Here is a 19864-nt window from a genome sequence, read left to right as displayed (position 1 = left end):
GTTGGTTACTCCTAAAAGTGCTACTGGACTCTTTATTATTTTGCTACGACAGAGTAACATGGGTAACTCCTCTGGATCTCGGTCTGACACTCTAAACACATCTGCTGTGTTCCTCCCTACTCTGATTCATTGACTGCCTGGTAGGACCGTTTGAGCAATGCTGACGTTGACCCAGCCATGATTCACTGAGCAGACAATGGTTTCATTAAAACATTACAAACTTCTGTTACGTGAACAAATCTTGCTAGTCTTTGGGCTTACACACTCCCTTTCCTGCTGTCTGCACAGCTCAGACACGCTGCAGACTTCCCAGCTCCTGAAAAACCACAGTTGGTTGTGATGTCCAAATTGGTAGGAACGATGAACTGTTCTTTGCCTAAAAACCAGGGTTCCAGATCACAGAAGCATCCTGCTTTAAGAACTGCGGCTTGTCAAGAACAAACCATTTGATTTAGACCCCATGAAAAACTGCTCTCCGGCAGGAATTTTTTTCTGGGAAAAGAGGTGGTGGAAGTCAGTGGGTTGCCAGCACAGGGGGCAACTCCTGGCGGGAGGTGGAACCCCTCGTAACATGTGCGCTTCCGGGACTGCGCAATGACGTCACTTTGGGTCAGCTGGAACAAGGGGGGAGTTTTTAAAAGTTTAAATCGCCCTTGGCAAAAATGGTCACATGGCCGGTGGCCCCGCCCCCTGATCTCCAGACAGAGGGGAGTTTAGATTGCCCTCTGCGCCAATCTCAACTCCCCTCTGTCTGGAGATCAGGGGGCGGGGCCCCCAGCCATGTGACCATTTTCAAGAGGTGCCGGAATTCCGTTCCACCGCTTTCCAGCTGAAAAAAAGCCCAGCTCTCCGGAAGTATTTGATATCCAAGCCAGGAAGGGGAGGGGGCATAAGCCAAAGAACTGCCAGGGCGCATTTTTGTAATGGACAGAGCCCGTATCAGTAGGCATTTTAGGGCTGGATTCTATGAATCCATTCTACTGACAAAGGAAAGTTTCTCTGGCAGAAGAGGTGCGTTCTGCCCGGGGAAGACTTTGCCATTGGCTCAGAGAATTCACAGGATCTGACTCACAGTTTCTTCATGGTCATTCTGGCACTAGGTAGAGTACTTATATTACTAAATTTGTAATTTTTTATAGGCTCATATGACCTTTCTAGGCAGCCTAAAAAGTACACACACAGACACAAACAAGTATCAGATACATTTCAGGTTGGACTTTTCATATACCAGCAATAGGCAGGGTGGCTTTCTTGATTCCCCTAATGTAAGCTAGCCAGTGTTCAAAGATTATACCTTTTAAAACGCATGCACCTTTCAAACATTCAATGGCTCTTCAACCTGCTATTATGGTTCTGCTGTGATTCATTTAAAAAGGTTTAGAGATGAACACTTCTAGAATTTCCTTCACATCTGTGCTTCCTTTTCAATTAAAAAAAAATAAAACTCTCTCCTTCTCTTTCTGCCAAAGTTGCCCTATTGTGTACAGGGCTGTATTAGGAACATACAACTCCAATGGTTTTTGATATAGTTGTGGGGCGGAAGGGTGGGGGGGATGGCGTAAATCCTTTCAGATTAAGAGAGAGAGCAGCTGCACCATTTCTGCCTTGGGGGACTCTACAGCCAATGCTAAATTTTGTATCATTTCAGTGTTTGTTTGTTTTTAAAATCCAGTTAACATGCTCTCAGTTCAAGTCTTTCTACTCCTTTATTTTAAAGGGAAAAGTCAAACCCTGATGGATTACATGTTAGCATGCATAGCCATTGCTGGTTATGGAAGCTCTCTGAAGAAGAATTCTGCGTAAGCTGAAAGCTTGTATCCACATCAATTGTTGCAGGGTTCATATCAAGGAGGGGGGAGTTGTTGGGAAGTGGCCTGAAAGCAGACTTGCTCTAAACAGGAGAATTTTCTCAAAGAAGGCCGTCAGCTTCTGCACCGGACTGGGAATGCAAATGTAACAGAAGATAAAAGACCTGTTCACACATTCATAATGCTTAAATAACCCATCCCTTAATGGCTTACTGCTGAACGTGGGATGGGACCCACTGAAAAATACTGTTTGGGGCAACAGCAATCAGTCTATGATATGATAATGAACTAAAATATATTTAAAATGAGGTCTCAGTTACACAGAATGAAGAACATAATTCAGGACAGTTGCACTCTTAAGCAACAGGTGTGAGAATAAGTTTCTAAAAAATTCTTCCCTGGATGCAAAAAACTAGCACATCGTGGGCGGGGGGAGAATTAACACTGTCCTCTCCGTGATGGTGAAATCTACTACAATGCAGGGAGCTTTTAATGTAGGGAAGTATTCAAAATTCATGGGGAGGGGGGCGACGACGACGACTTCATTTGCACACTTCACATGCATTCCCGTCTGTGAGCCATACAAGGAAGCCAATATTTTTATGCCCATATTGCAAATTGAGGAGGAGGCAGAGACTTCCCTCAGGCCATCGGTAGAAATCTTGTTCGTGTTTGAACTAGAACCTCCTCAAAACCACACCAGTTTCACATTTACTCTGCCCCACGGTGCTTGATGAATGCTACGGATCTTTCACAAACGCAAATCATTCAACATGAATGTGTGTGTGTGACAGAGAGTTGACAATGTATGCTCTGGCTGCCATGCAAGCGCGTGCATCCAAATTTAAATAAGGAGGCTATAATGGAAGAAAGCATGGAGCGCCACACAAATGATCAGGACAGGTAGCCATGTTGGTCTGTCTGCAGAAGTAGGAAAGAACAAGAGTCTAGTAGCACCTATAAGACTAACAAAATTTGTGGTAGGGTAGGAGCTTTCCTGAGTCACAGTCACTTCTTCAGGTACAGCTTGAATGTGAGTCCATCTGTCCTTAGATCTTGGTGAGTAGAGTGATTTCAGATGCCGGATGACAATAGCCAGAAGTGAGCAGCTGGTGAGTCATGAAATCTCATACCCCACCACAAATTTTGTTAGTCTTATAGGTGCTACTGGACTCTTGCTCTTTCCCACAAATCATTAGGTTTGCCATATGTCACCACAGCCGCACTTCCTTAGATTTTGGAGAGGCTACAAACACCTGTGGGTTTGCTTCGTCTAACAGACCACCAAACCAGTTCTACATACGGTTGGAGCCATCAAGCAGTAAAACCTCTGGACCTGCTACCAGATAGCGTATGGGTTTGATTGGATCCATGACACCAACACAAAAAGGCGCCCAGTATTTTCTTAACCTGTTTTAACATCCATTCAATATGGAGCAGTATTTAAGGTATAAAGCTTCCCCCCTCTGCGTAACATCACATAACACTCTATGAAAGTTTAGGACTGGCTTGTAATTCCCTGACGGAAATCTAAAACGATTGTAAAGGGGATATTCTCTCTGTCTCTTCCCCTCTTTTGATAACCAACCTCTAGATATGAATCGCAGGATGACACAGAGGGAAAAAAGGGGGAAGCTTGATTTGACAAGGGGTGCTGCCTGCCAAACTTTAGTACACATTCAGCTTTGAAAAATGGCTCGGGATTCCTCATCCCATATTGGGAAAATGCTTCTGAACCAAATACGATCCTCTTTAAAGGCCCAAACTTTGATTTTATACACAGTCGTGTCACTGGAAGTTTAAAGGAAAGAGATCACACACGCACACAAAAATTGACTTGCCACATATTAATTAAAATCTACTTGGATATTAAATTTGGCCTCAAACCCAGAACAAAAACATGTCATTCATCATAATTTTCTGACAGTATCAGCCTCGCTTGAGCGAATGGATGGTGCTGAAGGCAACAGAGAAGTTGCAACATGTATTTTCAGAGGCTGGTACTAAATATAATTTTATAAATAGTAAAGAAAACATGGCATATAAAGAATCCTTCAAACAAACAAAAAGTAAAACATTTTAAAAATACACCTAAGGGAGTGTGTGTTGCTTCTGCAGGTATAAGACTGATATGATCTCTCCTTAGAAAGTAAGAGAAAAATTGCTACGCAAGACCAGCCACTTTCACACATGATCCACATAAAGTCCGGTTGTGATGTTAACATTGAGGCCAGGACCCTTATAGACCTCTTCTGTTTTGCCTGGCATAACCCCCGTAACTCGTATAGGTCCTCCACCCTGATCTTTGTGGTGTGTGTCTGTTTTTGTGTGTTGCAAATTATTCTTTTAGAATACTATTTAAATATTGTTTTAGATTTAAACTTAAACTGTTTTAAAATGTTGTTTTAAATGTTTAAATGTTTGCTGCCTCAGGGTTCCTATTTTGGGTGGAAAGAAAGCATACAAATGTTTTAAATAAATAAATTAAACACATGTACAAGCGGTTTTCATTTTTTAAAAGTAAGGTTTCTTGCCATTTGTTTGCATAGTTTAAAAACCGTCAAACAGTTTCTCCCTCCCATACCTATCTATCAAGTGTCCCTGATTTTTATTTTTCCCATAAAGGCCCCCCCCCCAACAATTCTGCATCAGACATCCCTTTAGGATGTCTTGACCTTTAGGAGCAGCTTTGGGGGATTACAAAGGACCTCCTGCCAAACAAACAAAAAACTTTCAGTGAAGTTGCTGGTAAAAACTCTAGAGGCCTCTAGTAATGGAACCCACCCTTTGCTATACGTTTCTTCTTTGCAATTACTCAAAGAGGATTTTAAAGTTATTAAGTACCCAATTACTACTCAGCCCAATCTCAAGGAACAGGAGAAGTTAAAAATCTAAACCAACACACACGTGCGCGCGAACACTTCAGCCTTTCTATACACAGGGAACCCTTTCAATACCAGCTTGTGTGCCGTGGAACTTCAAGGATTCTAGAGGTGTGGGTTTTAGGGCCTGCACTCAGTTTGCCCCGTGCAAACAGCAGCCACGCCCCGGAACACGTTCCATGTGGCCCTATGGCTCAAGTTACCATTACAGGAGAAGATGAGCGGCAACGTCTTGTACAAAATCCCCAACACACACATACCTAAGACGCACCTAAATTGCTCACTGGAAAAACCATTGAAAAATACGGCTACATATTATATTTGTAAACAGCACCTGGTCCTGTGGACCCGGCAGCCCCAGTGGTCGGGCGGGGGGGGGGGGGAGAGGGCAGGGCACGAGGAGAGGCTGAAGAATTTTGCCCTTTTCAATTTATAAAAAGATGACCAAGGAAAGATATGAAAGAGGCGTATGTAAAATTATGCAAAAGCAGATACAAAACGTCTTTGTCCTCTCCCATGCAATGAAATTCATGGGCTGTAGATTCAGGACTAATTAAAGGAAGTCCTTCTGCACCAAACTCATAATTCTCTTCTAGAATTCCTGCTACAATAAGGACATTTGAAAAATTCATGGACAGCTAAGAGGGAGAGGGGGGAAAAAAAGAAAGCTTAATGGAACCTCCACGTGCAGAAGCAGTCTACCTCTGAACTTCTGTTGCTGGGAAGCAGTAGAATGAGAGCTGTCACCCAGCTGACTTGCTCAGAGCTTCTAGGAGATGTGTTGTTGTTCTGTTCCTGGCCCCCCCCCCCGCCACTTCTCCCCTGTTGTTTATATGCGTTGGATTTTTACATTGTCAGCCACTTTGTGGAGAAAAGCGGGCCGTAAATATTTACTTAAACAAAACAAACAAACAGGAAACTTGAAAAGATACAGATGGACTGCTGGCCTGATCCAGTATGGCTCTTATGTTCTTAATTTAATTATCTGTGTATACAGGCTGCCTTCAAATAACGTTTAAACTGAATAACTGCTTTAAATAATGCTTCCCCAGGTTGGTGGTAGTGGACGACAGAGGATACAATCCAATCAAAGTTGAACCCTTTCAAGCCTTACTGATTTTAGCAGCAAATGCTTTAAGCATCCCACCAAAATCAGTGAAAAGTGCTGGGATATTATTGCCCATACGGCCTTAAATTAAAGGAAATTCATCGGACTACCAAGATAACTTTCACAGACCGTGGAAAGGAGTTTTCCATTTTGTGTCTGATAATGAGTAAGAAATTCTGATTCTAGTAGCTGGATACACATGTTTTTCTATGCTACTCTGGAGAGAGATTGATGAGGTAATGCTAGAGACAGCATTTTAAGAAAGAAAATAAAGTCAGAAGATACCAGGGCATTCCAAAAAATCTTCCCGTCTCCCAAGAACATTTTTGAATCCTGACATCAACTGTCTAATAAAGTTCCAAAACCAATGGATGTTTTGCAAATACACTAAGAGGCACAGGGAGGGGAGGGGGGGGGGAAAGCTGATGAATAATTGCCGGGGAAATACGAGTAATTTTGGTCCAAGGCATTATGTTTTTCATAACGCAGCTCATTCTGCCGAAGTCAACTCCTTTCAAAAGCAGCAAACTGCCTCGGAGTGACTCGTATCAAAAAGAGTAATTAAAAGACGGGGATGAATTGACTTTTTTTTCTTTAAAGCAACAACAAAGATTCATTTTGAAGCTCCGGAAGTTATAAGAACCAGATTTGTTCCAACACCGAAGCATTCAAGAATGTTAGTTCAGTCATTCCGACTTTGTATATTGCTACCCATGTCAAGTTTACATACTTCAACAGTAATTATTTCCAGACATTCCAAGTCTGAAAATGTATCCTTGAGACAAAATTTTCCCCTCTAGAAATACCCAAAGTGTAAACCATGGATATTAGCTTGATTAATCTGTATCTTTAAAAAAAAAATCCACATTATTTAGGGTTAAGTGTGTAGGACAGTTTGTACCTTTTGCCTGTTAAAAAAAAGCCAGACTTTTCTACCATGGAAAGTCTTATACTACTGAAAGGCGAAGTCTGTAGAAAACTAGAAAAATCTTTAGTGTGCTTTGATCCCGTCCTTCCTCCCAGGAGCCCAGAGAGCCATCTGTGGTTCTCCTGCCTCCATTTTTATCACAACAGCCCTATAAGGTAGGTTAGGCTGGGAGCGTGTGACTGGTCCCAGGTCATCCACTAAGTTTCATGGCAAGTGGGGATTTAAACTTGGCTCTCCCTGATCCTCGTCCAACACCTTAACTGCTAAACCACACTAGCTCTCATAAACATGTATTTGCATAAATTAGCTTGGTTTGCATAATTTATACAGCTCTGGCTGGCCATGTGGAAGAGAAGCAGCACACCAACACGTGACCCTGAGACAAAGGAAATTCTAATCCACATGCATCCGTTACTGGCTCCTGAGCTTTCATGAGATGTTAGCCATAACATGTCCAAGCCGGCCTCGGCAACCAACTTGCTTTTCTGGTTTTAAAACATAGAAGCAGAGATGCTGCTTTGCCCAATACCACATTCTGAGATGTTCTGCCATATCTCTAAGCATCAAAAATAAAACACCAAACCCTTTTTGGAAAAAAACGGAAGGCGAAGAAAAGAGTGCCTCACAGGCATCTCAACGTGACAACGGCGTGACCACACAGTTGCTGCCCAGCAGCTCATGCCAGGTGACAGGGAGCAGATTGGTGCTTCTGTCTCTGGTCCCAACCAAGCCACTGTTTAAATACACCAAAAGACCCCAGGAAGCAGATGGCCCTTGCCCTGGGGATTGCTCACACCTCCTTAGACAGGGCCTTTGATTCCAACCGCACCCGTTGGATAATGCACTTTATCCATCGTTTAAGTTGGATCTTTTGTTCCGCACACAAAAAAATCCGTTCCAAAGGATCTATAAAGAGGATTGGAAGTGCATTATCCAACATGTGCGGAATCACCAATTATCTACAGTCAAGCCTCAAGAGGCACAGGCAGGTTTGGGCAGAGCTGGCCCAAGGCAGAAAACCCATACAACTCCCTCTCCCATCCCCAGGCACCAGGCTACAGACACCACTTAGGACAGCAGACAACTTGAGCCACAGGCCACGATCTACCATGAATTACTCCTACCCAAGCCGCAACGAAAAAGACAACTATGCAAGAACACGAGCGCTTTGCCACAGCAGAGATCTCCCTGCCTGCTCCTCTCCGGCAATTAACAGTACCTAAGAAGAAAGGCTAGTGGGTCTGATTTTTTTTTTAAAAGCAGCCCCTCCCCAGTTCCCCCTGTGTCATGAAAGTCAGACAACCAGAAACACCTATTTTGATGATTTCATGCCAGGAACTTCAGTTGACACCAAGTCGAGTTAACCTGATCGGTTAGTCTGACTTGGGGTTCACCTGGAGTTCCCCACTTATTTTTAATCGTATAGTATTTTACGTTGCAGGTGGCGTTACCCCCAGTCGTATCCTGTTAATTTGCAAGTGGACATTCCATTTACTGGTTTTGTGTGCCATTGTTTCTTTCAATGGGGGGTGGAGGGAGACATGAAGAGGACATGGGCCCAGATTATTATTATTATTATTACCACCAGCACCAGCACCACTATAGCAGCAGCATATTTATTACCTACAGCCTGGCTTTATTTCCTGCTCACAATAGTCAATAAATTCTTAGCTTTAAAAACAAGTCTGAATCACTTCCTAACGTTCATTTGGGAAAGGGAGGGGAAAATATTTCTCCTCCCCTCTAAAATGGGAACAGTTTATCCATGAAAAGTGAGGTAGGTCTAACGGAACAACACCCTTGAAGAGACCGGTCTGTTGTTTTGCTGAGGGTTGCTTTTTCGGCATTTTGTAATGTATTCCACATTCTAGAAGTGAGTCACTTCAGCATAGGGGACAATTTCAGCCCCATCCAGACATTATGTTCATCTAAGCATCAACTATTAATTTATTTGGTGAACTTCAACCAGTATCTCATGCTTGCAATCATTTTGGCTAGCCGTGCCACAGGACCACAGTAAGAATCCCATTCAATGGGACAAGAGCTGCCAAATTAAGGCTGCAACCTTGTGTAGGATGATGGTCATTAGCTTGGATAGCTTTAAAAGGGGACGAGACAGACCCACAACAACAACAACAACAACAAATTTATATACCGCCCTTCAGGACAACTTAACACCCAGTGAGAGCAGTTTACAAAGCATGTCATTATTATCCCCACAACAATCACCCTGTGAGGTGGGTGAGGCTGAGAGAGCTCTGAGAGAGTGGTGACTGACCCAAGGTCACCCAGCTGGCTTCAAGTGGAGGAGTGCGGAAGCAAACCCGGCTCTCCAGATTAGAGTCCTGTTGCTCTTAACCCCTCCACCAAACTGGGAGGAAGATGGGTCATCAGTGGTTATGATGGAACCTCAATGTTTAGAGGCAGTACACCTTTGAATTCCCAGCTGCTGGGGGCAGGGAGCAATGGAAGTAAGAGATAGCCTCTGAACCTCTGCTTGTACCTTCTGGTTGGCCACTATTGGATATCGGATGCTAGATAAGATGGAGCCTGGTTTGATCCAGCAGGGCTCTTTTGATGTTTTTAATGCATCTCACTTCAAAGTATATTAAGGAGAAAGTGACCGTTTACAGGAATCTGGAGCTGTTGCTGCCTGAGCAGAAAGGAGCCCTTATGCGGTAATCTGTAGTCCGGTCGTGGTAGAGAGCGCTATCAAGTCATAGCTGACTTAGTCTAGCAGCGAGCAATTTGTATGCTCTCTCTTTTTGACATGGGATGGTGTTTGCATTCATTCACATTTCTCCTGTTTTGTCTGTATTATTTATGCCAATAAAGGTTGCTGTGTGCATTCATTCATATTTATGAAGCACTGGGTTTGTGTGTGCATTCTTTCACCACAGTAACCTTTTGGCTCAAAGAATATTCCCAAATTAACTCTGGGTACAAGTTATAGTAGTATATTGTACCATCTACAGAGATTTGGCTAAAGCGTACTGTGGTCTCGATACATGCGAGGAAGCACTGGAGGGTCAAAAGCAAGATGGAAGCTCCAATATGACACAATCCAATATCACATGGAATGTAAGGAACAGCCTGCTCTGCGGTTTCGCAGGCTGCTACCCCATTTTATTCAAACCTGTTAGGGTAAGGCTGTGAAAGAATGACAGATGCAAGTGAGCTCCACGGCCTAAGCAAAGGCTTAAAACTCACTCCTCTCCAACCAGCCCAAGCCCAGGGTCAGACTAGGATCTGGGAGACCAAGGTTTAAACCACCACTCTGCTGTGGAAGCTCACAGGTGGTCTTGGGCCAGTGAGACAGCCTCACCTACCTCGCAGGGTGGTTGTGAGGATTAAATGGAGGAGGAGAAGAGAATGATGTGAGCCACTTTGGGTTCCCACTGGCAGAAAAGGGGGGGTATAAATGAGTCAAGGAAATAAAAACAAACCTTCTAACCACTCTGCCCACTGGCTCTTCCCGTCGCTCCCTCTGCCCCTAGGCCTTTAACAGCCCCCCCCACCCATGCTCACCCTGCTACGAATCCACTACTTTGCAAAACCTTATCTTCTGCTCTTTCTGCTCCTAGCCAAATACGCCTCTCCTTTTTAAAACACAGGTCAGTAAATACGCTACAACCTATGCAAGGGTGCAAAACACGGTGGGGCCCAGGACTCTGCTTCCTGAGTATCTTGGTTTCCTCTTATGGTCCTTTTGATCTCCCCCCAGCAAAACGGAGTTCTTATGACCAATCCCATGCCCCCCTCTCACACCGGAATCAAAGGCAATCTTTTCAAATGAGTAATACAGAACTTTAAAATTACTCGGAGCAAATTACGCGTTCAAATTAACATAACACAGATTTTTAGGGTTGTTTTTTTTTAACCCATACCAAGCCCCACCTTTCCCCTTTCTTGCCTATAAACTCTCTGGGGAAGAGCAACCAGTATAACCCCCTCCCCAATGCCCGGTACTGTAAATAATTGGCATTAAACAAATGTTTATAGCAATATTTCATGGCTTAACAGGGAGAAGCAGCTATAGAATTACTCACCCAATTAGAGACACCATCTGCTCCACTATATGTTTGCTGAACGTTATAATCACAAAAAGTTTCTGTAGGCAGGAAAACATCAGTCAGAGACACAGTGATCCAAAGGGGAAGCAGAGACAATACAGCATTGCAACCTGCACCCCTGTGCAATTAATCAGCCTCTTGGTGTGTGTGCGCTCTCATCACTACTTTAAAACTCAACCTCTTCTGTGGAATTTTAGGCAGCAAACGGGATCCCCTGGGGGTCTCCCCTCCCAGGCACTGACCGGACCCTGCTATGTGTTTTGATATTTTAAGTATATGAATTTTAAACAATGTATTTTATGGTTGTTGTGGGTTTTCCGGGCTGTATTGCCGTGGTCTTGGCATTGTAGTTCCTGACGTTTCGCCAGCAGCTGTGGCTGGTATCTTCAGAGGTGTAGCACCAAAAGACAGAGATCAAGACTGTGACACTGAGAGATCTCTATCTTTTGGTGCTACACCTCTGAAGATGCCAGCCACAGCTGCTGGCGAAACGTCAGGAACTACAATGCCAAGACCACGGCAATACAGCCCGGAAAACCCACAACAACCATCGTTCTCCAGCCGTGAAAGCCTTCGACAATACAATGTATTTTATCTTGTTATGCTTTGGTTTATTATGTATAGCTGGTCCAAGGACCGTTACAATAAATACCTACTTACCCTGCTAACTTCAGCAAGTTTGCTGCATCGTGCACCTTCAGCCTTCGCCTTGGGATTTGTGACTTCGCTTCCAATCTAGAGCTCAACTAGATGAACTAAAACACACACCTGCCGCTGAAAATGGATGCCCAAACCCTCTTCTCTACTTCTGTAAGATCTAGTAGAACAGCCAGTGATGTAGCAAAGGGGCTGGCAGATGCACAACACCGATGTTGGCAAGGGCCAAGTTCAACTAGACATTATGGAGGCATCGAGGGAAGCTAGACGCATGGATGCCATTTCCATCAGCAGCTGCGCCTGAAGCATAACACCATACATTGGCCTTTTATTGTACTCCAAATCAATGATGAAAAAAACTATTCAATTAAAAAAAACACTTCTGTACTTCATAATGGTTTAATTTTTTCTTTGGGGCGGGTTCCAAGAAGTTATGAAATCTCAAACTGTGGTAAGCAGAAGACTGACGATCACTCAAAAATATCAATCACTTTAAGAGAAACACAAAGGGGTGCCAGTTGGGAGATTGACTAATTTATGGCACACATGTGCCCTCAAGCTCTCTATGACATCTAATGAGCTGCCAAAGGTACCAACCTTGGCATTATTTCTTGAACACTTTAAGGACCCAAGCCTGCCCAGGATAGGGAAGTGAGGGGGTTTCCAGAGCACATCCCTGTACGAGAAGATTGTGCACGAAAGACTGGGAGGGTCATTGCACAAAACACATCACTGCATGCAGAGACCTAGTGTGACTGGGATTAAGACAGGGCCTCTTCACTGCCGTCCCGTTTTCTATGCACAGGGCACTAGAGAGCGGGCATTCAAATATGTGGTGAGAACTGTCTGGCATGGGACCAATCAGTCACGGTTTTGACAACTGGTGAGCTGTTCTTGGGTAATCAAGTTTTGATTTTTCTTTTTGCTTAAATATCCATTTCCTGCTTTTTAAAAGCAACGTAGCTCAAGGAACGGGAGAAAAACAAGTTCAAAAATGGAAAATAGTGTTTCAGTCACAGATATGACCACAAGATTAACTCCCATAAATCTAAAGTTGAGTAACTCGTGGCTTGGGCCACCTCCCAGTCTGCCCCCCCCCCCCCCCGCGGTATTCCATTACTTATTATGGGATGAATGGGTGCATGTACTGTAACTTGGTTGAAATCTCTGGAGGCAGGGAGGGCCACCCACTCCCTAGAGTGAGAGGGCGTGGCTCAAAGGCCCGATATGGACACAGAGGACAAACCAAGCAAGCCCATTTCTTGGCAGGTCCACACCCGGAATGTCCCCTTCAAGCATTTCAGAGAAGGGAGAACCCCACAAGATGCAGTTTCTCCCACCATGGCACCACTGTGATGAGAGATGCTTCATAAAAAATCCTGCTCTTCAAGGCAACTCTTGTGCGTGGAAAAGAACAGCCTACCCCATATTTAGGCTTTGCTCAGACGACTGCGCCATTTCAAATTTCCACAATTCCTAGTCCTATTACATTGCTGCTTATTAGATAGATCATCCTACTGATTTACATTCCTTAATGTGCTTTGAGTCTCAGTGAGAAAGGCAGACTGTAAATAATGTAAAATAAAAAATAAAGACCAGCTTCTGGGACCTTGCTCTGAGCTTTCAGAAACATAGGTGAGAAATGGTGCCGAGGTCTTTCCTGCCCTAACCGTGGGACTCCTTGCTTGAAGTCAAGACTGCTGAATGTTTGCTGATATTTCCCAAGTCTGATATATTATCTGCAAGTTTCTTTTGTTTTATTGTTGTTGGTTTTTGGATTAAATGCCCCTATGTTATTGAGAATTTACATGATGAATGGTCTTTTTATTGGTTTGTTTTATAATTTTATTAGAATTAGTTGGACTACTTTATTGTTTTAATGGGTTGCTGGAAGCTGCCTCAGGAACATGTATGCTAAATAAATACAGAAAAGCTCTTCTCAAGCAGGTGAGGGTGAAAGGGGAGGTATGCCACCATGGTACCAGGTTATGACTGGATGCTAGACAAGGGTGCGTCTTACCCTTATATCCCTCGGTTACACCTCTTTCTGTCTCCAGCAAAGGTTGCCTGTAAGGGCAGGTGTGTTATCACTATTTCTGACAGTAAACTGGCTGTATGAATGCTGAAAGCCCCGATCAGGCCATCCTCAAATAAGGATTCAAATATACTTGGTGGACTTGCCAGGTATGCAGAAAAAAATGACTTTCTAAATTGACTTGTCTCAATTGACCCACTAAAAGCCCGCCAGACCAGGACTGAGCATCCTCCAGAAGGGATAACATGTAGAAAGTGGTTGAGAGTTGGGTAAAGAAAAAAAGGGCGATGGGAAATCAGCCTCTTCAAATCCCTAACACCAAACCATGGTCATGCAAAAGATCCTTAGGCTTGCATGCTCTGTCCTTCCCCTACAGTTCCTACTAGTCGACAAACCGTAGTTTTCTTTTTTTCCCAAACTGGCAAAGATCATACCTGCAAACTTCAATTTGCATTTGGAGGGGAATGGCAAACCATATTTTCCTAATGAACAGGAAATATGGAAGGGGGAAAGGGGAGAAAGGCATACACAAGCAAGAAGTTTCCACACGTAACATCAAACCATGGCTTGGCATTTCAGCTGATATGACCTACGGAAGCACAAACGCCATTTAATGTTTAGTATGCTAATGGATTAAAAACCTTGTAATTTGTTAAAAAAAGATGTTCCTGATTAGTAAAGCAGCAGATTTCTTTATAACTCTTCAGAAAGAGTTATACTTAGAAACCCATAGATAGCAGGTGCCGTCTTAACAAATGGGTTCCTCCTCTCGTCTCATACAGAAAGGAATGCCTCGTTGAAGAAGGCAAAGAATAATTTCCTTTATCTGACTCATTACATTAAAATGCAGATGTGAGTAATTAAAACTCATATGCTTAATCAATAGAGATGCCTATTTGAAAGCAATAAAGTATATAAAACATATCTTACTTAAAATCAGCAGTAAATCAATTATATTACAGAAATTCCTCAGTAATTAAATTACTAGCTATTTTCTTCTGAAGGCCACTAGCAATCCAGTCAAATAAGCCTTCCTCGACGAGGTGGAGTTCTTCACACAATGCATAATGATCTTACGGAACTCACTGCCTCAGGATGTATAGATGGCTGCTAGTTTCAATAGCTTCAAAAAGGGACTAACAAAGGAGAATGAATGCCTCAACAACCGTGTCTAAATGAATCCCCCTCCCTACAGACTGTAGACCTCTGAATGTCAGCTTTTGGGAAACAGGACAGGCACTTTTGGCTTCACGTCCTCCTTGTGGGCTTCCAGGAACATCTGGTTGGCCAGTGTGGGAGATAGGATGCTGAACTAGAAAGCCCTTGAGGCATCAGACACTAGAGCAATTTTTTCCCAATCCTATTTTAAGGAACAAGAGACTGCACATTTAGCATCACTGTTTAATCAAGGATTGGCTCTTTCTCATTCAAAATGGCTCACTGAAGGGGGTGGGAGAGAAGAGGAAGACTGTGTAAACATTTTTTGTGGAGCATATTATAAGGCCAATTAAATGCATCCATAAAACGGACTACTGTGATGGGGCCAGTGGCTTCCTGTCTGGGATAGAGGGCAGGGGATTTCGCTGTAAATCATGTACAACCACTACAATTCTTAAGCCATTCGGTGACAGTTGGAAAGAAACACAGATGCACACACAATGTGCAAAAAAAAAAAAAGTCAGGATAATGCTTCATAATGTGCTTGAATAATGACAACTTGTAGGTCCAGTTTTTTTATGGTCGGGGGGAGAATAACACTTAAATTTATTAATTTTAGAATATTATGGGGAGGAGTGGGAAAGGGTTTTTTTTGTTGTTGCTTAATCCACATGTGGGTTTTGATTATAAATGACAGTCTAAATAAGAAAAGAGCTACAGAACAGGACGTCCTCCAAGGCTTATTTCCAGAGACCAGTGATTATCCTCAGAGAACCCTTCATCTTTCTAGCAAACCACTACACAAACACTGTGTGTTGCAGAGCATTCCAGAGGAACACCCTAGAGTCACGCTCATTCTTAGAGCCACGGAGATGTAACCGTTTTCCACAAACCAAGCCTGGGTTCCCCTGGCCTAACTTTGCCAGGCTTCCAGTCAGATGGCAACTGCTGTTCCAAAGCACTTCAAGGACCCAATTTTGATTATGGCCACAGTGTGGGGGGCTTCAGCCTTCCTCCTGGGTACCACTTTCAATGTTGGGAAAATGCAGCAAGGGGGGAAGCTGAAGCCCTCCCCTACGGTCCCTGCAGCGCTTCGGAACAACAGCTAACATCCAACCGGAAAAGTGTGAAAGTCAGCTTGTAGGGGAGCCCGGCCCTAACTCATGGGAAATATGTCACGTTTAGTTTGGCCCTTAGATAGCAACAGATATCTCATGTGAACTGAATACGTACTCTACAGTATGTCCTCGACAACCAGTAACATATGAGAATGAATGATGCAAAGCAGGGCTCATTTTGAGGGGGAACGCATAGGAACGCAGTTCTGGCAATTTCCCGAAGAGGTCACATGGCAGGTGGCCCTGCCCACCTGACTCTCGGACATTTTGGGTCCGTTTCAGTCTGGATTGGGGCCGAAACAGCCTGGATTGGGCCTCTGACGGGTGGTGGATCACTCTCCCGCTCATCAGTGGCCTGATCCTTACCATTTTGGGCCCCTTTTCAGCCATTTTCAGCCCTTTTTTGCCATTTTGGGCCCAATTTCGGCCCTGAATGGCCAGGATTGGGTCTAAAACAGCCAGAATAGGCTGGGGTGTGGCATATGCTAATGAGTTATGCTAATGAGTTATGCTGATGAGTTCCTCCAGCTCTTTTTCTATGAAATGACCCCTGATGCAAAGACAGACTTATCCAATGTAGAAGGTGGAAGGGTGTTGCTGACACGTGACGGCATAAGTCACATTGGAGGAGGAGCACGAGGATGAACCTGAGATGGTATGGCTGAAGTTGGGTCCACTGATGATGTTGCTCGGACAGATATGACAGCAAAGTTGGCATCTTGGTTTGCTGCAGGCCTTGATACCAGAGTCCATGTTAGTGTTAAGTAGTTTATCATTGTGGGTGAGTAGCTGTTTCAGGTTAGCAGGCCGTCCAAAATGGTGTCTGAGAATTAGCATGGGTCCAGGCAGCAGCCAGGATGAAAAGGCAGCCGACATGCGAATGAGCCAGAGGAGGAGCAGGAGGGGCGGCCAAAGCCAGCTGTGAGCTTTCCATGTGACCCCCCCCCCGCCCCATGATTAATATTGCTGATCAAGTGCGGTCAACACAGGGTGCTTGATAGAGAAAATATGTCAGTAAACTCCTTGGGTCAAGGATTTATCTGGAAATGGAGATAAGAGAAGGGGGAAAGAAGGAACAGGTGGGAGGTGGAGGGAATGATAACAGGCGAAGAATGCATCTTCATTCCAATCACATGAGCTTAAGTTTAGGGAAGGGAAATTGGGGGGGGGTGCTAGAAGGTTCGGGGGAGAGGTGCTGTTTTGAGGAAAGGTTTGAAGGAAGTGACATCACACAGCTGTTCTGGGAGGCAATTCCAGGCAGCAAAAGAGATACAGCAACAGAATTGCTTGAGGGAATAAGAGACCTTTGGACAGCTAAGCGTGGAGGAACTGAAACAGTGAAAACCACGTGCAGGGATGCACTGGAAGAGCAGAGAAATTGGGGAAAGGGATATCCCTGAGGACTTTGAAGGCAATAATTATTAACAACAACAACTTACTAAGGGGATTAGACAAAAATGCACATCATTTTTCACATATGTCAAGAACCTTCCCATCGTTAAAAGTAAAAGGAGCCATTTATAATAATTTGCGGAATTTAAGGCACTCTCCATTGTTGTATACTATGTCGCTTTTTTATTGCATTGCTCTTTAATTTCATAATCCAGATTTATTACATTGCTGACTGTATGCAATTCACAGCATTGTTCTCCAATCTTGTAATTCTGCTTCATCATCTGTATTCCAGTGTTTAGTGCACCGTTCTCTAATTTTGTTGTTTGTATGTATTACACTGTCCTTAGTGTGTTGTATTTAGCTGTAATCTGCCCTGAGTCTCAGAAAGGCAGACTAGAAATGAAACAAATACATAAACTACAGCCCCCCTCCCCGTACAAATCCTTGGTTATGCTGGATGTGGTTGTCTTTTATATTTTCTGTACTACTAACTAACGTTGGCAGTCTTCTAAAAACATTTTAAACTGTTTTAGAGTTTTGATGAGACCGGCTAGCCGGGGCCATCCGGGTCAGGGTATTTTAAATTGTACCAACTGCTTATGTATGCTCCACTTTGTCTGATATTTCTTCTCCTCTCCTTTTTCTTTTGCGACTTCTGGCAATTTTCATTTTTTCATTTGCTAATAAAACATTCAAAAAAGTTGAAAACGACAGTGCTAGGACACTATAAAGATTAACAGTTTTACTGTGGCACAGCCTTGCAGGGACTATAGCCACTCTTTGCCAGACAACGTGTATTTGGCAGAGTCCGCAAAAGCTTCTGCCACAGGAAATCTTTCGGGTCTTTAAAGTGCCGCAACGTGCTCTGCTGATCCCGGTGCAACAGGCTTAGCATGGCTTCCCCTCCGGGACTGACTAGTGTTTGCTTTGACGATTGTTTAAAAACGTGTGTTAAACTGTCTTGTGCTCACAGAGAAGAATATAATTTTTTTTCTCAAAGGAGTTGGGTTTATCTAATTATAGTGCATGCGGCAGCGTGTTCCATCTCCTGCCCTGCACCAGTGTTTTATAGTGGGTAAAAGCTATCATTAGAGTACTACAAAAATGAGTATACAAGTATGTTACCAAAAAAGGTACATTCATTATGACTATGGGGCATCTTTTCTGTTTGGAAAAACACAGCCACAGCCCAGGTACAATGTCGCCTTGGTTCATCATCAGTTTCCTGAACAGTGTTAATAGTTATTACTTGGCAGTCCCTCTTTAATACGAATGTATTTTTATTTGCATTTATTTACATTATTTATAGTCCCCCTTTCTTACCGAGACTCAAGACAGATTACAAAGGGGAAATGTAATTTCAATACATTTTATTGTAGCCCCCCGACCTTTCCGTTACAATGTAAAATGGAGGACAGAGACTATTTTCCTGACTATGGCTGTTATAAAAGTGGAGAGGAACTTAACAGGAATGTTACATTGATGGGTGTTTTATTTTTTTCCCTTGCAGTGATGGGTGCCTCTCAATGGAAGCAAACAGCTGAGAATTTGTCACAGTCATAAAGATGCGCTGCCTGTTCAAGATCTGCATGACTCTTTCCTCCCCAATTCACACGTGCACACTTTCACTTAGGCATTTATATTCTCTCTCCAAGGTCTGGTTCACACCAGCAGAAGAAGGCCACAACGCTGAGATGTTAAAATAGTGATTCGGTTTCGTTTTCTCAGCCATGCCGGACGCTCCTCTCGGCTGGTCCGGGAGGAAACGACCGGGCACCCTGACCGGGCGGCTGATCCGCAAGGATTAGCCCCCAGGACTCCCAGGGAGGGAGCCAGGGTCCGGGACGCGGCGGGAAGAACTCCCCGAAATCAATGCGGGGGGGGGGAATTGCCCGTTTGTCCCTATGGAGGCCGGCAGATGTGCGCGGCGCCTCGAGTGCCGCCGGGCAACGAGAAACGGCAAGTAAAAGAAACAGGCGGAAGCCTGTAAACAAGCGAATCCCTTCTGTTTTACAAGCGTTTGTGAAGGAGAGGTTGATCTGAAGAAGACTCGCTCTTCCCCTTCGTTGAGTTCCAGAATTTTGTTGGCGCCCCCCCCCCCCAAAATGGCAGCAAGGAAGCAAAGTCCCGCTCTCGGTAAGTCAATCTCGGCTACTTTGAAGGGGGAGTCGCTCGAAGAGTTGGTGCGCAGGGCGGTGGTGGAAGCCATAAAACCCTTTGTTGACAAGCTGAATGAAACTGATCAAAGGGTGGGCTTAATTGAAAGCGAGGTGAAAACCATTAAGGCAGCAGCGGGGGGGGGCAGAAAAGTCTGCTCTGGAAAGTGCGTCACTTGTGAAGGCTACAAAAAAGGAGCTGAAGTTGGTGGAGAACCAGCTGATCGGGCTACAGGTGGAACGAACGCAGACAATTTTGCGTCTCCAAAACGTGAAAGAGGAGGAAAATGAGGATTTGTGGGATTTGGTCTCGGAACTACTGGCGACACCCGCGAGGACGACTAAAGAAGAGGTTAAAAGCGCCATTTTGGAGGTCCGTCGGGCTTCTTCAAAATATGCAACAAAGCGACAGTTGCCTCGTGAGATCATTATTGACTTTTCATCTAAAAAGATTCGGGACACCATCCTATATAACTCATACAATGCGGATTTGGACTTTATGGGTTTGAAAGTCAAGATCTTGAAGGACGTTCCATTTCTAGTCCG

General features: G+C 44.0%; 1 protein-coding gene across 4 annotated transcripts in view; it reads right to left on the bottom strand.

The window, feature by feature from the left end:
• Nucleotides 1-19864, bottom strand: part of VMP1 (vacuole membrane protein 1) — a 143904-nt gene that overhangs the window by 15590 nt on the left and 108450 nt on the right. For all 4 annotated transcript variants that reach the window (XM_055001392.1, XM_055001390.1, XM_055001389.1 and 1 more), the window contains one exon: nt 10776-10837. In XM_055001392.1, coding sequence (XP_054857367.1) covers nt 10776-10837 — 62 coding nt within the window. The remainder of the gene's footprint in view (nt 1-10775; nt 10838-19864) is intronic.

Source organism: Eublepharis macularius, chromosome 17, assembly GCF_028583425.1.
Source record: "Eublepharis macularius isolate TG4126 chromosome 17, MPM_Emac_v1.0, whole genome shotgun sequence".
Lineage (NCBI taxonomy): Eukaryota > Metazoa > Chordata > Lepidosauria > Squamata > Eublepharidae > Eublepharis > Eublepharis macularius.
Note: the sequence above shows the minus strand (reverse complement) of the source record. Positions and strands in the feature narration are given on the sequence as shown.